Source organism: Elaeis guineensis, chromosome 5, assembly GCF_000442705.2.
Source record: "Elaeis guineensis isolate ETL-2024a chromosome 5, EG11, whole genome shotgun sequence".
NCBI lineage: Eukaryota > Viridiplantae > Streptophyta > Magnoliopsida > Arecales > Arecaceae > Elaeis > Elaeis guineensis.
The window spans coordinates 124673053-124697335 of record NC_025997.2 but is presented as its reverse complement, the minus strand read 5'-3'; the positions used below and the strand labels follow the sequence as shown (position 1 = coordinate 124697335).

Here is a 24283-nt window from a genome sequence, read left to right as displayed (position 1 = left end):
TTGTCGAGGCGGCAAGTTTAAGTTATGACTTTTCAGAGTTACCAAGGCCACTCTTCAGCCTGATGATTCTTGACTCTTTTTTGCTATGTGAACTGATGAATGATCAATAAAGAGGGATGTGTAAACTTAGGCTTCTCCAGATAAATGGGATGTTGCCTGTAATTATCGTATTACTACTGACTGACTTATAACGCAGATGACCTCTCATTTAATGTTCATAGATGATTTTATCCTTTAGGCATATTGATCATTAGATCACACAACTTCTAGGCATCATAATCACCAATGTGCTTTTCCAGACCACAACTACCTGTTAGTCACTGGTCATTACCTTTCCAACTTCCAACTTGGAACATTAGCCTAGTGCAGGTACTGAGAGAGGTGCCCACTGGAGGACCAAAGTCTCATTGGTTAAAGCTGGCAATTTTCGTTTTGCTTGATCAGCTTGATCAGATCTTTAGAGCTTGATAAGGAACCTCTTTTGCCAGTGAGGACTGCAGAAATCATTCAATCGTCTATACGACTGCAGAAATTCACTGGTATTGCTTTGAGAGAAGCTGTCATGGACAAGGAGATGCCCTACTACATAGTAATTGATCTGAGGGGTAAGGCCATGTACCAGATCAGTCTTTATCGAAAAGGGCAACAAACTAGGGCAGAACCATGGCTGCACCAGTCTCTAATAATGGACCGACCGTGTCTCCTATCCATTCTTCAGTGTTTACAGATCAACTGTCAGATAGCATCATCCTTGGTTGCATTCTTTCGTTCTTGAAATGCAAGTTGCAGTTTGCAGAGGGACAGGTAATATCTTTTGTGCAAAATAAGGATGGACCTTCTTTCGCACAAATCTATCATTGGATCGCATAATGATCACTTCAAGAAATGCTTTGAGATCCATGCAGAGCACTATCCGATGGTCAACATCATAAAGGAATATCAATTATTCTTTTGCACAAACGACACAAACCAAACCCTTTGCTCAGGCCTATTCTGGAGACAGCATTTCATGGTTCTGCAAATATACACAGTAGCTGCAAGAACAGTCACTGCAGCAAAACCTGGAAAAATGTAATCAAGGATCAAAAAGACTCCTGATTCATCAATCAGTCAGAATGATTATTTGAGTTTCCACCCTTTTAGTGTTCCAATTATCTGACCTTATAGATTAGACCAAGTGGCAGTTCCAAGATCCATGTGAAAAAAGATTGATCTTAGAAAGTTTTCTACTGGGCATATTCAAGGTAAAAAGCCCTGTATCATCATGCCATTCCAAAGACCATTGACGAGTCTGGGAAGCTCATGTCACTCCAAATACCAAAAATATAAAATACCAGCAAATAGTTGTTCTCAAACACATCTTAATATTGGAACAAGGTCGCAAAAATTAACAATCGCAATGATCAAGAAACTAGGAAATACAACATAGAGCTTATAATAACATGCAAACAGTAACAGTTTGAAATTACTTGTACAAAAATAAAAGAAAATTGCCGATCACTGATTTTGCGACTGCTGCTGAGGCTGATGATCGCCTTGCCATGCCCAAACAATGTCCGTGAGAGCGGGTCTCATTTCCTCCTTCAAGACCTTTTGATACTCCAGAGTATCCCCATTTGACTTCTTCAATTCCACCAAATGAAATAGAGGAGCAACCTCAAAAATCTCAGCATCGATGCCTAGGACCCCCTTCCTCCCTTCCTTGGACCCTTCCATCTTTAACACCCCATCATGCTTTTTCCCCACTCTTAACTTCAAGCGCCTGGCAACGTCCTCCAGCTTTGAGATAATGGCTGATGCAGGTTGCATGGAAACAAACCTTGCTTCTTTCATGTGGTCCTTTTCCTCAAATAGACCTGAAAGATCAAACCCTGCTGAAAGAGAGATGATGTCAAAAGCGTTCAAGTTTGTGACCCTAACTGAATCTTGCTTTCCCTCAACAGTATTGCTCTCAGAGGAACCAAAGACTGCAGCAACATCCACAGTAGCATTTTCTTTAGTTTCTTCTTCATTATTCATTATTTTATCATCAAAACCCTTTCTGAACCAAGGATTTTCCATGATTTTGGCAATTGATATCCTGGTACTGGGATTTGGGTCAAGGATCTTAAACAGCAGCTTTCGAGCTTCAAAAGGGAACCAACTAGGGCATTTAAATTCACCTTTTCCGATCTTCCTGTACATTTCCATCAGATTTGAATCATGGAAAGGAAGATAACCAGCCAAGAGCACAAACAAAATTACCCCACATGACCAAATATCAGCTTTTGCACCATCGTATCCTTTTCTGTTGATCACCTCAGGAGCAACATAAGCCGGAGTCCCACAAGTAGTGTGCAATAACCCATCCTGCCTCTTAGACTCAGCAAGGGCACTCAACCCAAAATCTGAGACTTTTAAATTGCCATTTTCATCCAACAGCAGGTTTTCAGGCTTCAGATCCCGGTGGTATACACCTCTGCTGTGGCAATAGTCCACAGCACTGATCAGCTGCTGGAAGTATTTTCGTGCAACATCCTCCTTGAGCTTGCCTTTTGCAACCTTGTTAAAAAGCTCGCCACCTTTGATATACTCCATGACAAAGTAAATCTTGGTCTTGCTTGCCATGACCTCATAAAGTTGAACAATATTTGGATGTTTCACCAATCTCATTACAGAGATCTCTCTTTTAATCTGATCAACAAGCCCAACCCTCAAGACCTTCTCTTTATCAATGATCTTTATAGCAACACTCTGGCCTGTTTTAAGATTCCGAGCATAGTGTACCTTTGCAAAGGTTCCTTGTCCTAGTAATCTCCCCAACTCATACCTTTGCATCAAAATAGTCCCCCTATTTTCCATTCCTTTCTATTATATCTTCCCAAAACAAATGCTACACTATCCTGCTGTTACTATATAAACTATTTTCAAAACTCTAACAGCAGCAGAATTCAACCGTCATCACCAAGGTCATGATCCGACACAACCGGCTTTATAATTCTCTTATCTCCATTGTGCATCAGCACATGGAGCATGAACTGGATTCGTGTGTGCTGTCTGATCCCATAGAGATGGATCAAGGGAGGCTCAAAGGGAGCTACAATCCCATTTGCCTCAGACAAGGACACCTTGGCGTTCAAGCACATCTTTCAGCATTCCCAGATATTTGTCTTCCGTGGTTGGCTGGAAATAATTGAAAGAAAGACAAATCCATGTTAAAATTTTGGTACAGCATCTCAAGTCTACCGATATATGTAACTACCAGTCCAGGGTTGACTTGTCAACTAACATTCAGAAAACGGAAAAGAAAGAAAGATCTGACAAGTGCGGGAAAAGAAAGGTTAACGAGCTGAAACCATGCAGCTATCAAAATGATCAAATATATATAATTTTTCCTTCTTTGTGGCACAAACGCAAGCATATTCATCTTTTACAATAATAAAAACAAAGTACTTAAGTTCTTATTGAGGACATCTACTTCAATTCTGTTAATTCACAAATGATTGGTTTGCATGGCAAACTAGATAACCAGAGCCCTACCCCAGTGAAAGCAAATATTAATTTACAAAAAAAAAAAAAAAAAGTACATGTAAGACAGGCGTTGAATTTAAAAGATATTAATTTCTTTGAGCAGAACACTTTGCATAAACTAATAAAGAAATTATGAAGAAAGAGCTAATTAGACCCATGGAACAAAACAGAGAGGAAGAAAATTCAAGATCTCAATACAAAATTATCAGCAGAAAACACCAACCGCTGAAGAAACAAAAATAAATTAATTCCCCTTCATTCTCTTTATGAACTGAACGATAGGTTTGCCATCTTGATTTAAAAAATAAATCAAAATCTCAACTTTATTTAGAAAAAAGTGGAACATTTTAGCACTTATAACACGAAAAAAGTGCAACAAACCATTCAAATAATCGAAGATGATTTTATATCCAGCAGATGATAGGATTTGGGAAGGAAAAGAAAACAATGATATTATTTAAAAAATAAATCAAAATCTCAACTTCATGAAAAAGATGGAACACTTTAGCACTTATAGCACGAAAAAATTGCAAGAAACCATTCAAATAATCAAGGATAATTTTATATCAAGCAGACGATAGGATTTGGGAGGGAAAATGCAAACAATAAAAGACGGGTTCTTTAATCACCAAATCTTATAAGTGGAAAAAAACCATTTTGCCTCCAAAAAAAACATCAGAATAAGACAAAAAATTGGAATTAAACATCTAACAGCTACAAAATTAAGGGCAACACAAAGAACCCAAACGAACTTTACCTCTCCAAAAGTACGACAACTCCACCAAATCCGAAAATTCTTAGACTATCCGGTGCGATCCAAACCTCAACCTCCGAGAATGGATCGATTAAGACAGGTTCGAGACGAAGGCAGATTGAGATAGAAGTCGGAGACGGGAGCGGAGAGGAGGAGATAACCCTAACCCTGGCCCTACTTTTATGCTTCACCTCTCGATGGCTTTTTATCATATATATCTGTTGCTGGAGATCTAGTCTCGCCTCACATATGGGCGATTCGAAACTTCTCCACGGTCACCGTCCGATGTACGAAACTACCCCTGGTTCTTCCCAAAATTACCGTGATAGGGAGCCCGGTCTCGGACGCGCTTGTAGAGCCCTACGAAGGCGGCTGCCGCGTATGTTAGCTGGATGACATGTCCAATAGGCTTTCTAACTGGTTGATCTGCTTGGCTGGGATTTATTTTGATATAAGAATGATATCGATTGACGGTTGTGATCTTGGGATAGCTGGGGATTGCTCCGAGTGCGTATAATTTTCTAGCTAACTTGCAGGAAACCAGCTTAGTGAATTGCCTGGAAATGATACATGAACCAAGATAATCATATCTATGTGAATTCAAATTGAACAATTAACATGATATAGTTTGTGTTATCTACAATAGTATTACTCTTACACAGAAGTGGGGCATAGAATGTTACAATCAATGAAGACTTCATGAGCGTGTAGGTCACGGGCCTTGTAACCTTGTTGACATAGATTCTCTCTATATAGTTCATAGGGTGGAAAATATTCGGCCAATGATAGCGGTGTTTATATAAAAAGAAGAGAAGACTTAAAGGCGAAGTTTTCATTATTATATGAAGTCTAGCTAGAAAATTTTTGATGCAGGCATGAAAAACAAACGATTAAAATATTGAACATAGGATAGGAAAATAGAATAGACATTATGATATATGATATATCACCACAATATTATAAGAACCAAGTAATAGCATCTGCTATGAAAAATTAATGTAGATTAGATAGAAATGCATGTTTAAAAAAATGATCCACACCTAAGATTTACATGAGGGAATGCACCAGAACACATAAGGTCTATGGCTAACATGCATTCAATTTGTCTTATTGGAGTTCTAAGCGTTGATTTGGAGTCAACTTGGATCTAGATCAGTGGTGAGGGGAGGAAGGTCCATCCGTAGCTACTTCGTAATTTACTAGAAGTATGAGGTCAATGTTCATCGTAGACACATGCCTGATGGGCCCAAAATATCATTACCTCCCGCAGAAACCAGCGGCTCCGCACCAGAAAGGAGGAAAAACCAACGGCTAATTGCTTACCTACTCAATCACAAGCATTAATGTATTATAGAGCCCATTTAACTAAATTATCCCCCTATCTATCTTAGACAATAAATTACCCCAGTATCTATCTTTACATCTATTGATATAACTATAAAATTTCTCCCCCGTCTAAAAAATAGTATTCCTTCCATGTTATAAGATAATATCATTCCATATTTTAAAATTATCCACTTGTTAAGGACTTTCCAAATTGATATAAATGAAAAAAAAAGTAATAGTTAAAAGAAAAGATTTACCGTTTCTTAATTAATCAAAATTTTTCTTAATTGAAATCAATTAAATATTTACTTTTTTTTTTTTTATCTCGAACTAGTAAGATGAATAGGCTTCAACACCATCTCTAGACGCATTGATAAGAAGAAGAAGATAGATTCTCGATCTAAATTAGAAGTAAAAGTAGATCGGATAATATTCATTCAAATCTATTTTCATATTTGAATTATACTTATATATAGATAATTATTTATTTCAAATATGAATGTCCTATTCTATTTATAATTCTACTTAATTTTATATGATATTGATAAATTTTTTAAAAAAATAAATAATCATATCAATATATTATTAATTTGATTTATTTTTTACTTCATGATTTATTTATTTGTATGGTTATTAGGTTTAACTATTTGACTCCCACTTATATTTATATTTATATTTATATTTTTAATATCTAATTTATATTTATATTTATTTAAAATAAATATGCATATGAATTTTTATATTTGAGTAGTATTTATATCCATATTCGTCACATAAAATAATTATGGATATAAATATACTAGAGCTATATCCGATCTAGTTTTAATCTTTAAATCAAATCGATGTGAAAAAGGTTTAGTCAAATTGAGATCTAAGGTATAATAATTTATATTTTTAAATTTTATAATTTTTATTTATTTACCTGCCCACATCATGTTTTCTTGTAACGTATTAATCTCTTCGGAAGCCGCGTGGTCTCGTGTGGCCGGCAACCTTTGGACGAGAGTTCAATCATCAAGTGACACGCGTCTACAAGATTCTCCACCTACGTCCGGTCCATACGCGCGTTCTAGATGGATAAGCCACGTGGCGTCAGAAAGGATCGTTGCTTAACAAATCCCCGTCCCCTCGAATTTTTACGTTATATTGCCCCTCCAAGCCATTGAAGGAGGGTAGCCTCGTCAGTTTGTTATATTGGATTGTTTTGCACTCTACTCCTCCTGCATGGAGTCGATGTTGGCCAGTAGATGGCTTTTTTTGGACGGAAGCTATGGTCTTCTTATCAGTATTTCTGTGGTTGCTTTCTACTTCAACTGTTGGATTGTGTTTCTTCAGTGTGCTTTTATCAACATGGATTCCAGGCTACTCCAATCACTTGCTGTCAGATATCAGCTTCTACTGCCCTACTCTGAGATTATCACTTTCATACTTCAGCATTATCCAAAACATCTTTGTTATGTGCCTATGTTTTACTATGTTGCTATTCAGCAAGTTATTTCTGGCTGGTGCTTTAGCTTTTTGTATACCTCATTTGTGTTTTTATCTTCTCTATTTTGCTTGATTATCTCCTCCTGTACTTACTTCTCTGGAACAACTATCATGATGCTATTTTGTTATATCAAAGCAGCATTGTTGTTTATTTCATGGATGTACCCATGACTTCTTATAATAGATAAAGTATTTCCTCTTTTATCAAAAAAAACAGATAGAAGCTAGGAGCTGATGGCCACAGAGCTTTCGATATAGAGCCGCGAATCTGGTCTAAAATCGTCAGGCTCAAGGTTTCAATGACTGGATATCTTGAAAAACCCTCCCGGACCATTGCGTATAATTATAATAAAAAAGATTGTTATTTGCTCAATTAAGTCTGCATTGAATTTGTTTAAAAATATAATAGCTATTATAACAACCATTGTTTGCTTTTGCAAAGTAACAATTGATTGCAGAAAATAATAATATTATTTTTCGAATTGTTTGCCAACGAACATTCACACGACATTTCAAGCTCATATAAGGATCAGATGCCTTATAGGAGATTCTTTTAGAAAGTTTTATAGAGTATTGAATTTAGTTAAAAAATAATATTAATTATAACAACCATTATTAGTTTCTGTAAAGTCATAATCATTTGCAGAAAATGATAGAAGTGTTTTTCCAATTGTTTGCTCACAAACATTTAAATAAAATTCATGCTCGTCTAAGGATAGGATATCTTATGGGAGATTCTTTTAGAAAAATTGATAGAGAATGCATGGATATGACACCATGTACCTTTCTTTAGCTACCATTGTCCTTGTGACCTCTATTTTTCACATTAGCATCGAAGCTTGATGCATGTATGGTGCTCCTAATATATGTCCTAGTGATCATATAAACCTACGCGTCTAGATTAAAACGATTTGTGTTGTAGAAAGAATCACTTCAAATACATTAATAGCAAACACTTGGGTGACATCTTAACGGATTAACTAGCTGTAATTGTAATAGTATTTGGTAGCCATTAAATTAGTCACCCCAGCCTTTCCCCGTATTTTGCGCCACCTGCCAGGTCCAAATGTGGATTGAATGATAAATGAAGCAAAGGAGTGGATGGGGTACACACATACGTTGTTTTTAGATGCACATATTGTAGCACTCTTGTTTCCATAACTAAATTAGATCCAGACAACAGATCTAGCGGCAAATCTATTTACTGTGCATGCAAAATATTATCAGAAATTATCATTCTTGTTTCTGTAAGCAAACTAAATCTAAATGATAAATCTAGTAGCACATCCAGCGGTCACGCTTGCATTTTCTTATCCAAAATTGGTCACCTTGTTTCTTCAAGCCAACTAAATCTACATGACACATCTGGTCGTGAATCCATAGGTTATGCTTACAATTTATCGCCAAATATGGGGTTGGAAAGGCATCTGGCTTCAGCAAGGCTTTAATTGAGGGGTAGATAAATATTAAATAGGAAAGACCGAGTTCATTATGTTTTGGCATCCCATTACTCATAAGCCTCAACTTTTGAAGAGTTTTGCGTATGCATAAACCGACAAGATAAGGCTTTATCTTGCGTATGGCCTCATTGAATCGTTGTCTGCCAGCTTTTCAGGCGAACCGGCAAAATTTCAGGCGCCATGTGGCCTACCTTAGAAGACATCTCGCAGAGCTTGCAGCAAGACACCTTGGAATCAAGCGTGCTTGACTCTGACAAATCTACTTCTGGGGATCTTTTGTGCTCTAATTTGGATCACCAAACGCCACCATTAAGTGTCTTGACATAGATAATTCGTTAAACAATGCTATCTTTGAATCCTTTAGAAAAAGAAATGCCGCAGTAGTTAAAAAAGATACAGCTCACTGTATGTACCTTTCAGCAACAACATCCCCTTTATTTTTTTTAAAAAAAAAGGAGAAAAGAAAAAGGAAAAAGCTTAATTAGACAAAAAGCTGAGTTAAACAACTCACTGTATGCCTGCAACAATAACAAGCCAAGTATGGAAAGAGAAACCACAGTGCTTCAATATTCGTTCATACCGTTCCAAAGTAAGATCATAGAATTTTTTGGAAGCAAAGAAAAAATATTAGATCGAGTACTCAAAAAAACCATTCAAATCACGGACCACGTCTCTGGCCTTCGTCTGCTAAAGAAATAACGCGTTCGACAACGAGGATTTGGTTGGCTATCCACTTGCAGTTCAAGGATAAAGACCTTGTGAACTTTTCTTCCACCGTCCGTTAAACAAGGTTACCATAGGACCAGCAATATACATGCAGAAAATATAATATGATAACAACGCATAGAGAAAGATTCAAATACAGTTACTAGCATATAAGGAGAAATATTAACTGGATTCAAATACAACCATTTTAACACGAATGGTTGATGATGTTTTATCACATTTTATTCTATTATATTTTATGTGGATTAGAATTGGCTGAGGCTGCAGGCTGCAGCTTTTGTACTAATCCTAAAGGCCGAAGCAATCAAATTTTAAAAACTGGTGCTGGTGGTACCATACCAAATTTCAAAATATTTTTAGTATGATAAGATAAACTACTGACAACTCATCATGGGCATATCTGAGGATAAAATATGCCAGGCACGTAGAAATAAGATGCACATGCAAGCAAACTTTTGCAGGCTTAGGCCGACAAAGGTCAGGATCCTTGCCAGGAAGGCAACGTTCTCCTGTCATACCCAGATATTGGATTAAAACTTCAAAACCCTTAAATACTACGTAATCTTATCTATGAGAATTATGTTTTTTGTCTGTAAATTACTTAAAATATGAAGTAGCGACGCACAGAAACTTTTAAGCAAGCCTAACAAACCATGGCTGATGGCAGAATGAGATAAGATAAGAAGGCAGAATAAGCAACAGATATGGTGCTACATAGAAACTTAAACGAGTGATCCGAAGGATATCATAATGTGAATATATGATTATACATTAGATTGATCATAATAACAAAAGATGAGCAATTAATTTCAAATAAATAAATAAATAAATTTATATTTATTTATTTATATATATTACGAATTAAAAACAGTTTTTTATATTGCAAGATTTTTCTCTAAATAATATTGAAAATATGGAGATCAAGATAAAACCATGAGGGCATAAACATAAACATAAAATAGCATGCTGATCCCATAGGGAGAGAAGATTCAGTTGGAACCTGTATCACCACAGATTCTTAACCAAAGTCCACGTCCGATGAAAGAAATAATGGCAGAATTAAGAAGTTTAGAACCATAAAAGAGCTGCAAAGAATACAGAAGATAGGAAACAAAATGCAAGCACATTCATTAATTGAAATTTAGCTTTGTAAACTAAGGTAACAATTGAGGACGTGACACTTTACAACCCAACTTGACCTTGTTTCTGAGTCTGTGCTAAGAATAAATAAAGGAAAAAGAAAAAGAAATTCATAACGTTAGCATCAAAACTTATGGCATGAATATCGTATTTACAAGAATAAAGTTATTTATACTCAAATACAAAGCATATTTTAATCTATGGACACTTCACTGGGCATGAAATGCCAAGTTCATAAACATGCCGTGCAAGCTTTTGGTTGGTCACAACGTTCAGGCACCAAAGACTTGGTAGGTAAACCTAATGATTTAGGGTAGGTAGGACAGAGAAGCAATACCATCATTGAAAAAAAACAAAAAAAAAATACAAATCTAAGCAACTTCTGGACACATAATTGAAATTAAAATTATCCTGACAACTTGTGATGAGAACAAATGAGCTCAAGCAAATCAGACAAACAATAATCCATGATGCTCTATTGGGGAGGGGGAGAACCATTTATGATGACCTTCAAAACATGTTTTCTCTGGTAAACTTCCCATAGAAGACTTTAAGTCAACAGTTAATTTCATGATCATGGTGCCCTTTGATCAAGAACAGTATGCGTATACCATCATCTTACCTGAAGATCTATTTTATGGTCAAGTTCTAAATGCAATCCCATATCATGGTTGTGAGATAATGTGGAAGGGAAAGAACAGTCTTACCATTCTTTTCCTCTTTCAAAGCTCTAATTCTTTAAGCATACGTGCATGTGTCTGTATTTACGCTACATGGGAAGCATTCCAGAGCTTCAAATTAGGCTGCCAAAGAATGTGTTTGTATATAAACAACTATCGATTTAAGGAGAAGTATAATTCTCTCCAATACAATAAAAAGGAGCACTAGAATAAGGAGAATATGGAAATTCTTGAGAAAAAGAGATACCTCTAATGGTCCAATGGAGAGAAAGCAGCTCCAACTTGGAGCGAGAATTGAATTTCTGTTATCAAAACTTAGGGGAGGAATAAAGGGAAGGGAGCTATAGATATGAGATTTTCTAAGAAAATAAGTGTCATTTCTTTTCTTTTTTAATCTGGAAACTGAATTCTTCCTTCATTTCAGAAGAAATCCATATCCCCCTTCAGGTTTTCACTCAAAATTGTCCAAAGAAAAGAGAAGGGTTGGGATAGGAATAGGAATATGAAACCTTCTTGAATTTTTCATTTTACCAAACCTAGCCTTTCATATTGTTAAATATTCACCCGTGCCCATCCTTCACTTGCAAGGTCAGATAAGCTTAGCCATCAAAAGTCTAGTGAGTGCTTCTAACTCACAAACAGAAATTATCTTAAAAGAAACTAATAAGGTTTGCTTAAAAACTATTTTTTGAAGCATGTCATTTGGTACATAACACTTAAAAGACTTCAAATGAAGAACAATTAGAACCTTTTCCTTTCTCTGGCAACTTCCACTTTCAGAAAGAAACCAATTTAGACCAAGAAATACAAGAAAAAACCTTCACGGACATATGTAAAAATTAGTTCCTCAAGATAATTGGATATGTGGAGCGGCAGATCCTTCATCAATTCCTCCCTCCTGTCAATTTTGTCAATTACACACAAGAAACACGGGGCTTCTTTTATTCTCTATCCTTCATCAAAACAATATGTACCAGTGCTTATGAATTAATATCCATGATTAAATTGTGTTGAATTTTACAGTATGATTTACTTCATTTGAAAAATATGAATGCTTTTCACAAAACAACCCAAAAACCAAATTAAAAAATCGCATAACTATTAAACGTAAAGAAAAATGCTTCAGCAAACATTTTGAAATGAGGAAGAAAAGAACCTGTTGTCAAGATACATAACCGAAAGCACATGGCAAATTGAAGAAGCAAGCAGCCAAAACAAAGTGGAAAATAATTTACGCTAAAATCCAAATACATCCCTCAGAATGCCTGATATCCACATCTCATGAAATCCCGGTTCCTCAACCTCGCCAAGATGCTTGATGAGGGAGCACCGATCATTCATGATGGAAATGAAAGTTCAGATTACTAAACTTTTCATCACAGGGATACTCTGGTACAACTATACATATTATTAGCAAAAACTACACAATGCCGCAAACTATCAAGCAAGTTGGCTGCAAACATATTCTTCTTACATTACACATCAGAATCAGATCGAGTGCACCTCTTCTTTCCACTAAACCCGATAATGTGATAATTTTATGAAGAAAATAGGATGAACACTTAAAAAGCAAATCATGCATCATTCATCTCCAAAATTTAACATTCACAGAGAAATTTCCAGGAAACCAATTCTTTCTGCCCATTTTTCACAAGCTAGTTCTTAATTCATGTATTTTCCTGCATAAGAGTTTCTAAGTTAACTTTTCGTGTTAAAATTGAGATTCAAGGGGTCCTCAAATCACAAACTTTATGCACGGAAAAGCTACTCAAACTGTTCTCTTCTTGAGTCACTTCTGAGACTGCTTTCTATTAAATGTCATACAGACTGCAATACCAACTGGATAGCTGCTACTTAGCCACCATGTCCAAACAAGCTGCAATAATAGCTACATAGGGGCAAGTAAAATGCTCCATCAGGGAGTTATCATGACAATTCATATGGACCAAGACAGATGAAATTCACAATGATAACAAAGGACCACCATACAGGGAATGCACTAACGAAATACTGAACATGGGTTCAAAATGATTTCCGTAATTATTAAGTATTTGATCAATATAAGTCTTAAGAATTGAATAAACTTCCAATTTCTGAAGACCTGACCAGAAATAAAAACTAATGATAAAGCACAGTCCAGGTAAGCAACTCAAAATTGATGGCACGGTGCCTACGTTTAGCAAGGAACTAACAGGTTTGTCAAACCGAAGGGAGAGGAACAGGGAGGTGGAGGAAAGGACCTAAATTCATGCGTTGCAAGTGATGTAAACCTATTTCAGCTAGTAGCATGATGCAAAGTATTTGAGCCTGCTTCCATGACCCTCAAACCCACATCGCACTGAAGCATTGCCATGTGTTCACCTATGAGGCACTCTACAGGCACTCTTTCTTCAAATTAAATACACCCTGTTAGCTAAACTCTTGCTTAAGAAAGAGGGAAAAATAAGAGGAATCCCCAGTCAAATGTGGAAGCACATTTACCATATGAGATCCCAACCATCTAAGTTTCCTAACATGTGATCATATTCACACCTTCACTCACATGTATCGCACATGCACAAACACTAGTCATTGAAATCTCAGCTCCTCATCCTCAACATACATGCTGGAGCGCCAAATATTCTGACTCTAATTAAAGTTTAAATTACAATTTGCTACCATAAAGAAGCTTGGACAAATATTGCTACTGAGACATTCAAAGAAATTTGAAAACAAATATCTATAATTGAATCTACAGAAGTTGGACTCTTAGTTACCTCAACCAGAGGTTGATTGAGGAGCAGTTTAAGGAAAACACTTGCAAACAATTAGATTAAGGAAATGCATAAGAAACAGGTACAAGGGCAAGATTCTTAACAAATACCAAACTAAGTGCAACACTCTCAATAGAAGAGTCCAACTAGTAAGGAAAAATCAGAAACATACATTAAAAGATTACCTCTCCGACTGATTTGAGATAATACTTGTGGTATTTAATTATAAATCTCATGAAATTTTCAGTTGTCATGTGTTAAATAATTAACCAACAGTGGCATGGCTATAAAGACTTACAAACAATGTTTTTTGCACAGTTACTTATTTCAAATAATTCCTCGATAGTTTGGACCAAACCAACAAAATTATACACCCAAAGGTCCAAAAACAAATATTAATATATTCTAATAATGTATTATGTAACTTCTTTACTTATTTTATTCTCTTTACAATTCCATTTTTCTTTTTTCCTGCATGTTCCACTATTCTATGGATGAACTTATGAAAATCTAAATTCATTCAAGTTGACCATTGCTAAAATCAGAACCAAGTCTTCACCCTTGTAAACCCAATGTGACAAAAAAGGTCCACATTTTATAATCAATTGACAGTAGTTGCCAGGTTTTACAGTAACCAGAGTATTTGGGGAGGCGGTTGGCTTATCTAGATAAATAGAAAACGAGAACACATTAAGCACATCAAGATGAGTATACAACATTCACAATGACTATATCTGAATCAAGTCAATTGGCAACATGATGTCCAGTAACAGCTCCAGCTCTCCTAGAAGATTGAAGACGTCATATCTGATACTAGAAGACTTTCAAAGTAATATCTGATCCTACCAAGAATCATGTAATATTGAAGTGAGTTAAAACACAAGACCAAATACATGCAGAACAAAATGCTGATTATGTGTATGAAAAGTGGTAAAAAGGCATGAGATATTCGGACATCCTACATAGAGAACATTAATGGTCAGCTAATTAACCCAAACTTGCAACATTTTGATCCCTTTTTTTGTCTCGAAGTTAAGTGGATCTTGGTAATGCATAGAAAGTAAGAAAAGGCAGGAGGTGAACAAATATTTGTAATATGTGGGTAGAGCCATTGGAGAATGCAATGTTAACATATAGAAATAGCATGAATGTACCATAAAGGGAATGTTTCATATTGCTTTAAAAAAAGCATTTATATGACTTTTAAAAGAAGTAGTTCTGAAAAAAGTGTGGATAACATTTTCTACAAATTGTTTCTATAATGTGAAAAGACAGAAAAGTGCCTCTATCAGAATCTAAAATCCGAGCTTTTGGTTTCTTCTCTTCTTGCAAAGCAGAAGCCACACCGAACAAGCCAAAAGTTTTTCTCTTTTTTCTTAAACAGGTAATAAGAACTTCTGGCTTTCTTTTATTTTTTTTAATTGTATAAAACGTATGTACAACTTAATTACAATGCTTCTAACTATCGTATAACCAAGATAATTCTGAGATTTCTTACCGGAGTTGATTTTTTTTGTTTTCTTTAACTTTTTCATCAATTATCTGATTTATTGCCTAAGTGATCCACCTTACTAGCATAAATTCGAAAAAAATTCTAACATCACCATCTTTATCAACCAATCCTATGCTAAACCAACTCTTCAACAACTTTATTATGTGGTTAGTCACTTTTCACACACCATTTTTCATGTAGGTTAGTATGGCACAGTTCCACTTATCCAACATAACATTACTTTTCAGAAGCTCTTTTTAATTCACATCAGTCGTCATCAAGGAGCCAAAAACCGATCCAAGTTCCCAATTACTGAAATCGGTATCTAATATTTCATATCCGTAAGAAGAATACCTCGCTTACATGAAGCACAAAAGATTCGATCAAAGATAGTCAATGAATCTTTGAGATAACGGAAAGAAAGATATTGATGAAATTAACATCGATCGTGAAAGAGATACCTAACCTTGAAAACAAAAAAAAAATAGTTCAAGAATAATAGTGGCGACGAAGAAGTAATAAGAAATCGAGGAAAGCAAACCAACTACCGCTGCCGTACCGTTCGTTCTCCTCGATTGATCGTCATTGGAGTTAAGACAGGTTTAGAGTTTATGAAACTCGATGGTTAGGGGTAGGATAAGGATTAGGGTTAGGTTGGGATCGGTTTCCTGATCCCAAGTAGAGCCGAAGCTAAGCCCTTGTAGAGAGATCCGATTTCGAGAGGGCGGTAGTCGCCATCGCCATGGATTAGGGAAGAAGAATTTGAACGCAGAGGAGGACCAAGAAAAAAAAATGCGACGGAAAGGGCACTAATTAAGAGTACCAGGAGCGAATTAGGGTTTAGGGAGCTGGCGGGATTCTCGGAAAGGGGTTGTGAGAGATCTCGTTGTAATATTTATAACATAGAAGGACTTATTTGCAACATTCGCATGAACGATCAAGAATTTTTTAATAAAAAAATAAAGAAGCAATTTATTTTTAGTGGCTAGGATGGGTTGGTCCCACCTATTCCATCCTCAACCCAACCACACCCACTTTGGTCACAGTCCAAGCGCACAACCATACCAAGCTGGTAGAACAAGGATTTATTCGTACCACAGTTGGAGGGACAGCCAGTAGCTTTACGATTCAAACCTGCCCTTTGCTACAAAGGGCAACAAAGTAAGATTCGATAGTAAAATTTGGAGATAGCTCACAAACATGTATGAGTAAATTGAGATTTTGGACAGCAATGGATTGAGTTAGGTTAGATTCAATCGAGTCAAGTAAGGATACCATATTCAATCCAATCCAACGTCGAGTCAAGACCTCTTGACCCACACTCACCCATGGCTTATTTTAGATCACCCATTTGATCTTAACCTAACCTATTTTATAGAATTTGATTATTAATAAATCTAAACTAACCTATCAAATTTAATATTTATAATTCTTATGGGATAAATTTTAAAAATATAAACAACTAGCATCAAAACAACCAATCATCCAAAAAAAATTTTATCTGAGATCATAACTAAATCCAATCCAAATTATTTTGACCCAGATAGAATCTTGCTTTCATGATCCTAGTCAAATAAAGCTTTGATCCAAACTTGGCGAAAATTATGAAAAGGAGTTTTAGGTCAAGTCAACTTTTGCCATCTCTAATTGAGACAAACTTGAAATAGGATAATTAGTTTCTATGTAAATTATGCTTTACAACAACATTGGTATAAGAGGATGCTCATATTATATTAGAAGGCAGCTAAAGCTTGCCATTATTCATCCCCTTTAAATGCATGCTCTCCCTCGAAGGAAAGTTGTTCTTAGCTCTTAGATTCTTCTGTGGAGACCTTCGTCGTCATCATCTTTTTATTCTTAATGTAGACCTTTTATCATATTGCACTTGTGGAGGCTTCATTAGTTTGGTGCAGTTCTCTGAGTAGGTAAATAGGCAAGTCGTCATATCCTCGCTCTTTGCTGTCGAGCATCAAAGATAATTGGAGATATATAAGTTATACTTAATGAACAAATGATTCATGCTGGAGCAAGTTATATCACCTAAATCTAGAACTCAAAGATTATGACATACATCGTGCCAAGGGATGGTGCTAGAGATTACAATGTCGATATCAGCTAGGTTGAGATAGTCATATGAGGACTTGGCACATGCAAAGCTATAAATGGAGTTGATCTCTGTTGCAGAATGATCGATGCAATAAATGGTGCATTTGTATTGAAATAGCCATAGAGATTTATCCCCAAATCTGCATTTTGCATTGCACTTGTCGTAATATTTTGATGCTGAGCTTTGGTAACAAGAGTTGCCATGATACCCTCAGATTCCCTAATCTCACTATTAGAAATTATGGAATGAGAGGAGTAAAACATGTCTAAGCACTATTAAGGTGTTTAAAAGGATGGGGGAGAGCGGCAATATCTTGTTACCGATTTGATTTGATTTCATATGTTTTATGATTTCCCTCCATAATGGAGATATTATGTAGGTTATTATATATAGCCTAAGAAGACTGATTAGATCATTACAATTGTATTTCGGTAGAAAGATCACTCTGATAAAAAGTGGACAGGTCATATACCATATATATAATCCAAAACTGTATTAGATTCATTTGACACTTATCTGATCTGATTTCATGTGATTTGTTCACAAAGATACTGGATCTGTTAATATCTTTAGGTGATTGAGATAACATGTAAACTCGTATGTATAGTCTAAGAAAATTGACCGTATCCGTATGATTAATGGAGACCAAGTAATATAGCAAGGATGCAGTTTAAATGGAAAGCCAAACCGCTTTGTCTAGGTTGAATAATTAGGTTACATTGGATAGCAAAGGATAATTGTGGATTGAGAGAACTCAATTGTTCAGAAGAATCTTTTATTAAGAAATGTTAGACCCTATTTGCAGAGAGAAATAAAAGGGAGCAATAAAATATTAGATATATAAAAATAGTTGCTAGATTTATTAAATATATATCTATCAGTTGTATCATTATGTTTTGACCAAGCGCAACATAATCAAAGTTGGAATCTAAAATATGAAAATTAGTACCGTGGAACTCCCATGCATGATTGCTGGACTAGAACTTGTCTCCCTAAATCCACTGGTGTCTAACTTCATACCAGATTTTGCCGACACATTGAGCCATGTCTAGGCTTGGCAATGGATCGGATCGGATGCAGATTTGGGTCGGCTCAAATCCAAACTGATATTCCAGTATTTGATCCGAATATGATCCGTGATCCGATGGATTAACACTTTCTTAACCCATATACTGGATTATCTGATCGGATACCCGCTCCATTTAAATGAGATTTTTTAGATGAAAATAGAAACGTTGAACAAATCGCCCACTACCACTTTTAGCTCTTGAGGTCTTAACCAAATCTAAAAATCATAAGACTCATATTTCACACAACCAGCCCACATTTGAACAATATATATATATAAGATCGGATAGGATTTAGATCGGGACAGTCAATATCTGAACTAAATCCGATCCGAGATATAAATTTATCGGATTCGGATCAGATCAAAATCCGATCAATATGTTGACCAACTCGATCCATTAGGATCAGGTCAAATCAGGATCCGTCTGGATTATATGTAATTGCCAAGTCTAGCTATGTCCCACCCCCAAGCAAAAATATAATCTCAGTCCACACTTTAGAAGGCATACTTTCTCTAAGTGCCTGGCTAGATACGACCAATGGTCCGAGTCCAGAATGGTGTAGGCCTGGCTTGTTTGCTTGTATCAGGGCTTTTCCATATTTAGTTGATTAGATCTGGACAAGAGTTCTAATCCATTCAAATGTAATTGCATGTACTACAAATTCCATGATAAACGTCATATTAACCTATGATCAACTCAAATGAGCCTTTACTAAATTACACCTTAGTTTATATAGACGATGGGCCAAATCCACTCGGATACTATCTATAACAATTTAAAATATTATTTAAAAAATTTAATTAAAAAATATTATTTTAAATTTTTTGATCCTATATAAATATTCAAAATCTATTTAATATATAGCTTATATTAAACTAATCATACATCTGTATTGGTTCTCATACTACGTCTCCGGTACAATCATCAAAAAACACTAATTGGATGTCTTCCTAGGTCTACATGGTCACAAATGTCCAATTTGGTAAGACCATTGGATCACACGGCAGATATACATTTATGTGACAACATATGCCGGCCCTCCACGCGGCACATGTTTCGGGGCATGTTCCCGAGTTTGGCACTCAAGCCGATTCAGCTAGACGCAAAGGTCCTTTGTTTTCGAAAAATCTGGACACCACCGCATGTTTCAAGAGTTAGAATTAAAAACTCAAGAATGTTTGAGCATGTTTGATCATAAAGTATTTTCATACTTATAACCTTGAAAATTAGCATAAGAGAGGTAAGAGCGATAACAAATAGCAAAAGAAAGAGAACCAATAAAAATACTTGACATCAATTATTTTGTAGTCCATAAAAGTTTTCCAGAATGAAGAATTGAATGCTTTATGTATAAATCATGAAACCCTTTTTCACAATCTGAGGACAATGGAATAATTCATTATTAGTTTGTTTATTGAGAATAATTTTCAAGAATCATTTGCATAAATCTACTCATAACCATGGAATCACATGGGAGTTCGAACATAAAAGAGTGGAGATTGGGTTCGCTAATCATACTTTGTCACAATAATGGAAGTCTTTACCTTTTGCCTTTCTTTTAAAAAATAAAAATTAGCAATTCATAGCCTCATTTGCAGACCTGAAAGCAGTTTCAGTCAATTCAAAGAGCAGGTTGGGCCATCAAGATGGCGTAGTTGCTCAACACCCAATAGTTTATGTTCTTGTAGCACAAAATGTCCCAAGCGCCTCAGATAAACTGTGGATAATTAGTACGTTTTTGGGTGGTCAATGCTGAATAACAATAGTTGTTTGGATTTGTTCTTTCTGGTTAAATGAGCTGTATTGAGCTGGATAGTCTAAAAAGCCCAATCTGCCGTGGCAGGCATGGAAGTTAATAGGCTGCCAAAGCCCTGTCGTACCTAACCACACAGATATCCTAATTCCAGGTCACCTGTGTTTGTATAACTAATTAAACTGTACTGTGCCGTGCCACATGATAATTTTCTCAAGGAACATACCGACAAAGTAATCATTTTGCATCCAAAATAATGTCGCATATACTGGCATACAAACCACTGTAATGTGAACATCCCAGTACACTTCTACCAGATTCAAATGCCAGACTAACTCTAAAAGAAACACCAATTGCTTCCATGGAGTTCTGTCTGGTTAGCAAGACAAAAAAAAAACCATTTACAGTCAAGCAAGCACACATGAGGAATTTGACATTTGCATTAATCATCAAAGATCAGTGAGGTTTAGAAGTAATGGAGAAGGTTTGCACTTACTGAATGGTAGTGTAAAATATTTAAATGAAGAAGACAATTAGAAAAATTTTGCTCCACTTCAATAATCAAAAGGCCTATACACTCATCTCAGAATTATACAGGTCTTCCTCTCCCTTTCTCCTCTTTCCTCTTTTACACCCCATCATTAAGTTCCACCTAATGGTAGATATATATGGGGACATCATTTAAACTCTATGCTATTGCTACACGAGGACTCTCAATTAACATGAGAACTAATAATATATAGTATCCCATAATAATTTTTCTTCTACTATGATGATGATGATGATGAAGCATATCATAGCAATGTTGCATGCCTTTTGGTGAGGTCAAGGACTTGGTCAGGGCATGTAGAGCTTGTTGCCACATTTGCACCGCCAGGCCTCCGGGTAGTACTCGGTGGTCACGGGCGTGCCCGGCGGCACCGGCACGTGCACCGGGCTGCACGGCGTGCACGTCCCGCACTTGGACGCACACCGCGGCGGATACGACCCCGGCCCCCCGCTCAGCTCCCGCCTCCGCACCAGTTCCCCCTGCGACCACCCCACCAGCTCAAGTTAGCAGCAGACCTAATACCAAGCTAAAATTCAGCAGAACGCACGAGTCTTTGCTAACATGCGCCGTGGGCTCTTAGCCGGCGACCTAAACGCGGCCAACCGCCGGTTAGCTAAACCGTGCATTTTAGCCAGGGAGTCCTCGAACTTCTACGGTGGGCCGGCAAAGGCGGTCCATATTTTACAAGATGCTTATTGTTAGGTGGTTAAAAACATCTCGTAATTGTTAGTTGCTCATAGAATATAGAGGCCATAATGGGCTAAAGTTGGCAGAATAGTGTGTAAAAGATGAAGAAGGAAGAGCACCTGAGTAGAAGAATCCGATCTTGAGCTTCTATTCTCTGCAGAAGTAACAGAAGCAAAAATCAGTAATAAAGTCCAGAACTAAAAGAGAGAGAAAGGAAAAAAGATCAGAATGGTGTCTAAAAACAAAGCAGGGAAGAAGAAACACACACAGAGAGAGAGGCAAATGAACAGAGACTTGAAAGACTGAGATGGAGAAAAGTCTAACATCTGAGACTCTGAGTGGTATGGCAGGAAAGTAAATTTGATGTCTGAATCAGTGAAAATAGATTCGGCAAGTCACATCTCAGTGAAATAACACTGCTGTAGAATCTACTTGATACTAATAAAAGTAAATTCTTGGTATGATGGAAGCAAATGAGCGAAGCTCTGCAGCTATCATTCCTTCAGAAGAAAAGAAGAAGAAGAAGAGTCTGCGATTTGAAGTGAGTATCTTGTAAATTTACCGGTCAAGTTAACATACGGTATAACTTCCAAAGAAGATAACAGAAACAGAGAGAAGCAAACAATGGAAATGTGTTACATTCTTTGATAAATCTTCCAACTTCTCAAAAGAACGAAAAGAGAGTGATAAAAATTGAACCTTGATCGCCTAAATGAACACTTCTCTGAGTTACTGTAATCAACGCGCAAGCAGAGAAGAGACAGATGAAAACCCAGCATAAAAGAGCCGACTTTGAGACCGATCCAGCTCTTGTCCTCCTTCTTATCAACTCCATCAACACCACCTCTTAAACAAGTAAGAAAAAACCAGAGGAGAAAACGAGCAGACGAAGAAACAAAGAGCTCGAGATTTCAAGCCATATCTCCTCGTTTTTCCCTCTAACCGTAGCAGCGCCAGATCTCAGACACTCGAACAAGACAAGCAGAGAAATATAATATACATTTGAGAACCCCCCTCTCTCTCCGTTTCCTCGGGACTTTCTGAGCTCCCTAGCTCTTCTTTATCTGCGTGTCTGCTGGGAAACCGGAAGGAAAAATCTCTTGATGAACTCGCTCGTTTCAAGTTCTTCACCAGCTTTTAATCTGAAATGACGGATTTACCCTCTCATTTAGTCAAAAATAGTATCCACGAATTTATTGATCGAGATGCATAAGTTCTCTCAGGGACCATCTGGGTGTGGTTTTCGGTCGAGACAGCCAAACTCACAAGTATAACAGAGTTCTTAATTTTTTAGGTTATTAATATTGCCCTCATGATTCACCCATCTTTACCATCCAAAGATCTAATTAAAGAATTGAGTTATGGCTACATTGTCAGATTAGAGGACAATAATTTAATAACATCTACTAATTACATTGTACTTGTGGTCCAGGGCAACTTTAACCAATGCATTACGCAATACTTTGTCGACATGTTGTTTTGGACCTTTTGATTGTTAGGTTTGCTTCGGCATCATCAAATAGATTGATGCTTGCCTACTCTAAAATTTTGCTGCATGAATAAAGTGAGAAGTCAAATGATAAAAGGAGAAAACAACTTTGCATAAGACAATATGTTTTCAGAAAACTGAAAAAAATCTTATAAAGCAACACTACCCACTCGATTATATAAATATATGCTGCAATATTGTAGGTATAACTATACCACATCAGACATTTATTTTGTTTCCATTACTATGTAGACACACTAAATATATGTCAAAACTTGGCTATTATTTACATCGTGATAGATAAATGCAATGGTAGAGTTCAAAATATTTCTTGTATTCTGTAAATATTGCATTTCGCTTCATCCATTTCCAATCAAAAAAAAAAAAAAAGTACAAACTATTTGGAGCGGATTGGTTCAACCTCTGCTGAAAGTATACAGAGTACAGACATTAAATTTTAAATTTTAAACAACAACCATACCAAAAAGATTACTAATCATACATTTGGAACCATTCAATCAATTTATTTTGACATTATTGATCTTTGTATAATTTTTAATAGGATTGATCAAATAATCAAAATTCGAAGAAATTCATCTAATCCGATCCAATAAATATCAGTTTCGATCGATCGAAAGACATAAATTAGATAGAATCAGATTGAAATTTATAAAAAATCGATATTTACGATCGGATTCAATTTCTACACTTTTAAATCGTATAAAATCGAATTCAACTGGTATAGTATTTCACAAATTTATTTTTATTTTGGGACGACATCATTTAGATTTTAATATTTTATTCTAAAAAATATCGCATCATCCATTTAGATTTATAAAAATATTAATGTTAAATTATTCATGAAAATACATCAATTTGTTCTAAATTAAAAATTTTCAGATATAATTATTTTCATATAAGTAATTTTTTTATTTTATTTTATACAGATTTAAAAATTAACTTAAAATTTATAATTTATAAGATTTAAATTTTTTATTAAAATAATAAAAAATAAATAAATTTAAGTAGATTAATATTAGATTTAAAATAAATATTAAATTAATTTTAAAGTCTAAATTGATACAACCCATCCGAACTTACTACGAACCATTCACTTTGATTTCAAATGATTTATATGATAAATGATTGACAGTAAATTAAATTTTTTTAGTTTAATTAAATTTAATTAGATTTTTTTTTCAATTTAATTGAATTCGATTCATGTTTAGTCCTGATCTTTGATCTTTTCACTTGATAAAAAGGGACGAGAGAATTACGGTCATGATCAAATAATTGGA

General features: G+C 35.8%; 2 protein-coding genes and 1 long non-coding RNA gene across 4 annotated transcripts; all 3 read right to left on the bottom strand.

The window, feature by feature from the left end:
* Positions 1 to 1344: 1344 nt before the first annotated feature.
* On the bottom strand, positions 1345 to 4481 carry LOC105045953 (CBL-interacting protein kinase 18). Its single transcript, XM_010924407.3, has 2 exons — positions 4268 to 4481; positions 1345 to 3162 (listed from the first exon to the last, which is right to left on the bottom strand). Exon 2 carries the CDS (start codon positions 2839 to 2841, stop codon positions 1498 to 1500), a length of 1344 nt encoding a protein of 447 aa, XP_010922709.1. The 5' UTR covers positions 2842 to 3162; positions 4268 to 4481; the 3' UTR covers positions 1345 to 1497.
* Positions 4482 to 12334: 7853 nt separating this feature from the next.
* On the bottom strand, positions 12335 to 16203 carry LOC105045955 (uncharacterized). The gene is made up of 2 exons (XR_832167.3): positions 15889 to 16203; positions 12335 to 14673 (listed from the first exon to the last, which is right to left on the bottom strand). It is a non-coding gene; the product is annotated as an uncharacterized lncRNA (long non-coding RNA).
* A 4530-nt stretch (positions 16204 to 20733) lies between these two features.
* LOC105045956 (EPIDERMAL PATTERNING FACTOR-like protein 4) lies at positions 20734 to 22567 on the bottom strand. 2 transcript variants are annotated; one of them, XM_010924409.4, is made up of 3 exons: positions 22196 to 22567; positions 21616 to 21650; positions 20734 to 21288 (listed from the first exon to the last, which is right to left on the bottom strand). In XM_010924409.4, exons 1-3 carry the CDS (start codon positions 22329 to 22331, stop codon positions 21097 to 21099), a joined length of 363 nt encoding a protein of 120 aa, XP_010922711.1. In that variant the 5' UTR covers positions 22332 to 22567; the 3' UTR covers positions 20734 to 21096. The 2 variants fall into 2 exon arrangements, 1 of the variants encoding a protein (XP_010922711.1); XR_012141256.1 differs by lacking the exon at positions 20734 to 21288 and having other exon boundaries at positions 21295 to 22025; positions 22196 to 22332.
* Between the last annotated feature and the right edge of the window lie 1716 nt (positions 22568 to 24283).

What these genes read in the sequence shown, in the direction of transcription:
- LOC105045956 (XM_010924409.4), bottom strand. Translation starts at nt 22,331, where the DNA reads ATGGAGTTGATAAGAAGGAGGACAAGAGCTGGATCGGTCTCAAAGTCG. An exon ending in TGTTCATTTAGGCGATCAAG is followed by an intron (nt 21,651 to 22,195) that starts GTTCAATTTTTA and finishes TTACTTCTGCAG; the next exon opens with AGAATAGAAGCTCAAGATCG. An exon ending in GATCGGATTCTTCTACTCAG is followed by an intron (nt 21,289 to 21,615) that starts GTGCTCTTCCTT and finishes GGGTGGTCGCAG; the next exon opens with GGGGAACTGGTGCGGAGGCG.
- LOC105045953 (XM_010924407.3), bottom strand. Translation starts at nt 2,841, where the DNA reads ATGGAAAATAGGGGGACTATTTTGATGCAAAGGTATGAGTTGGGGAGA.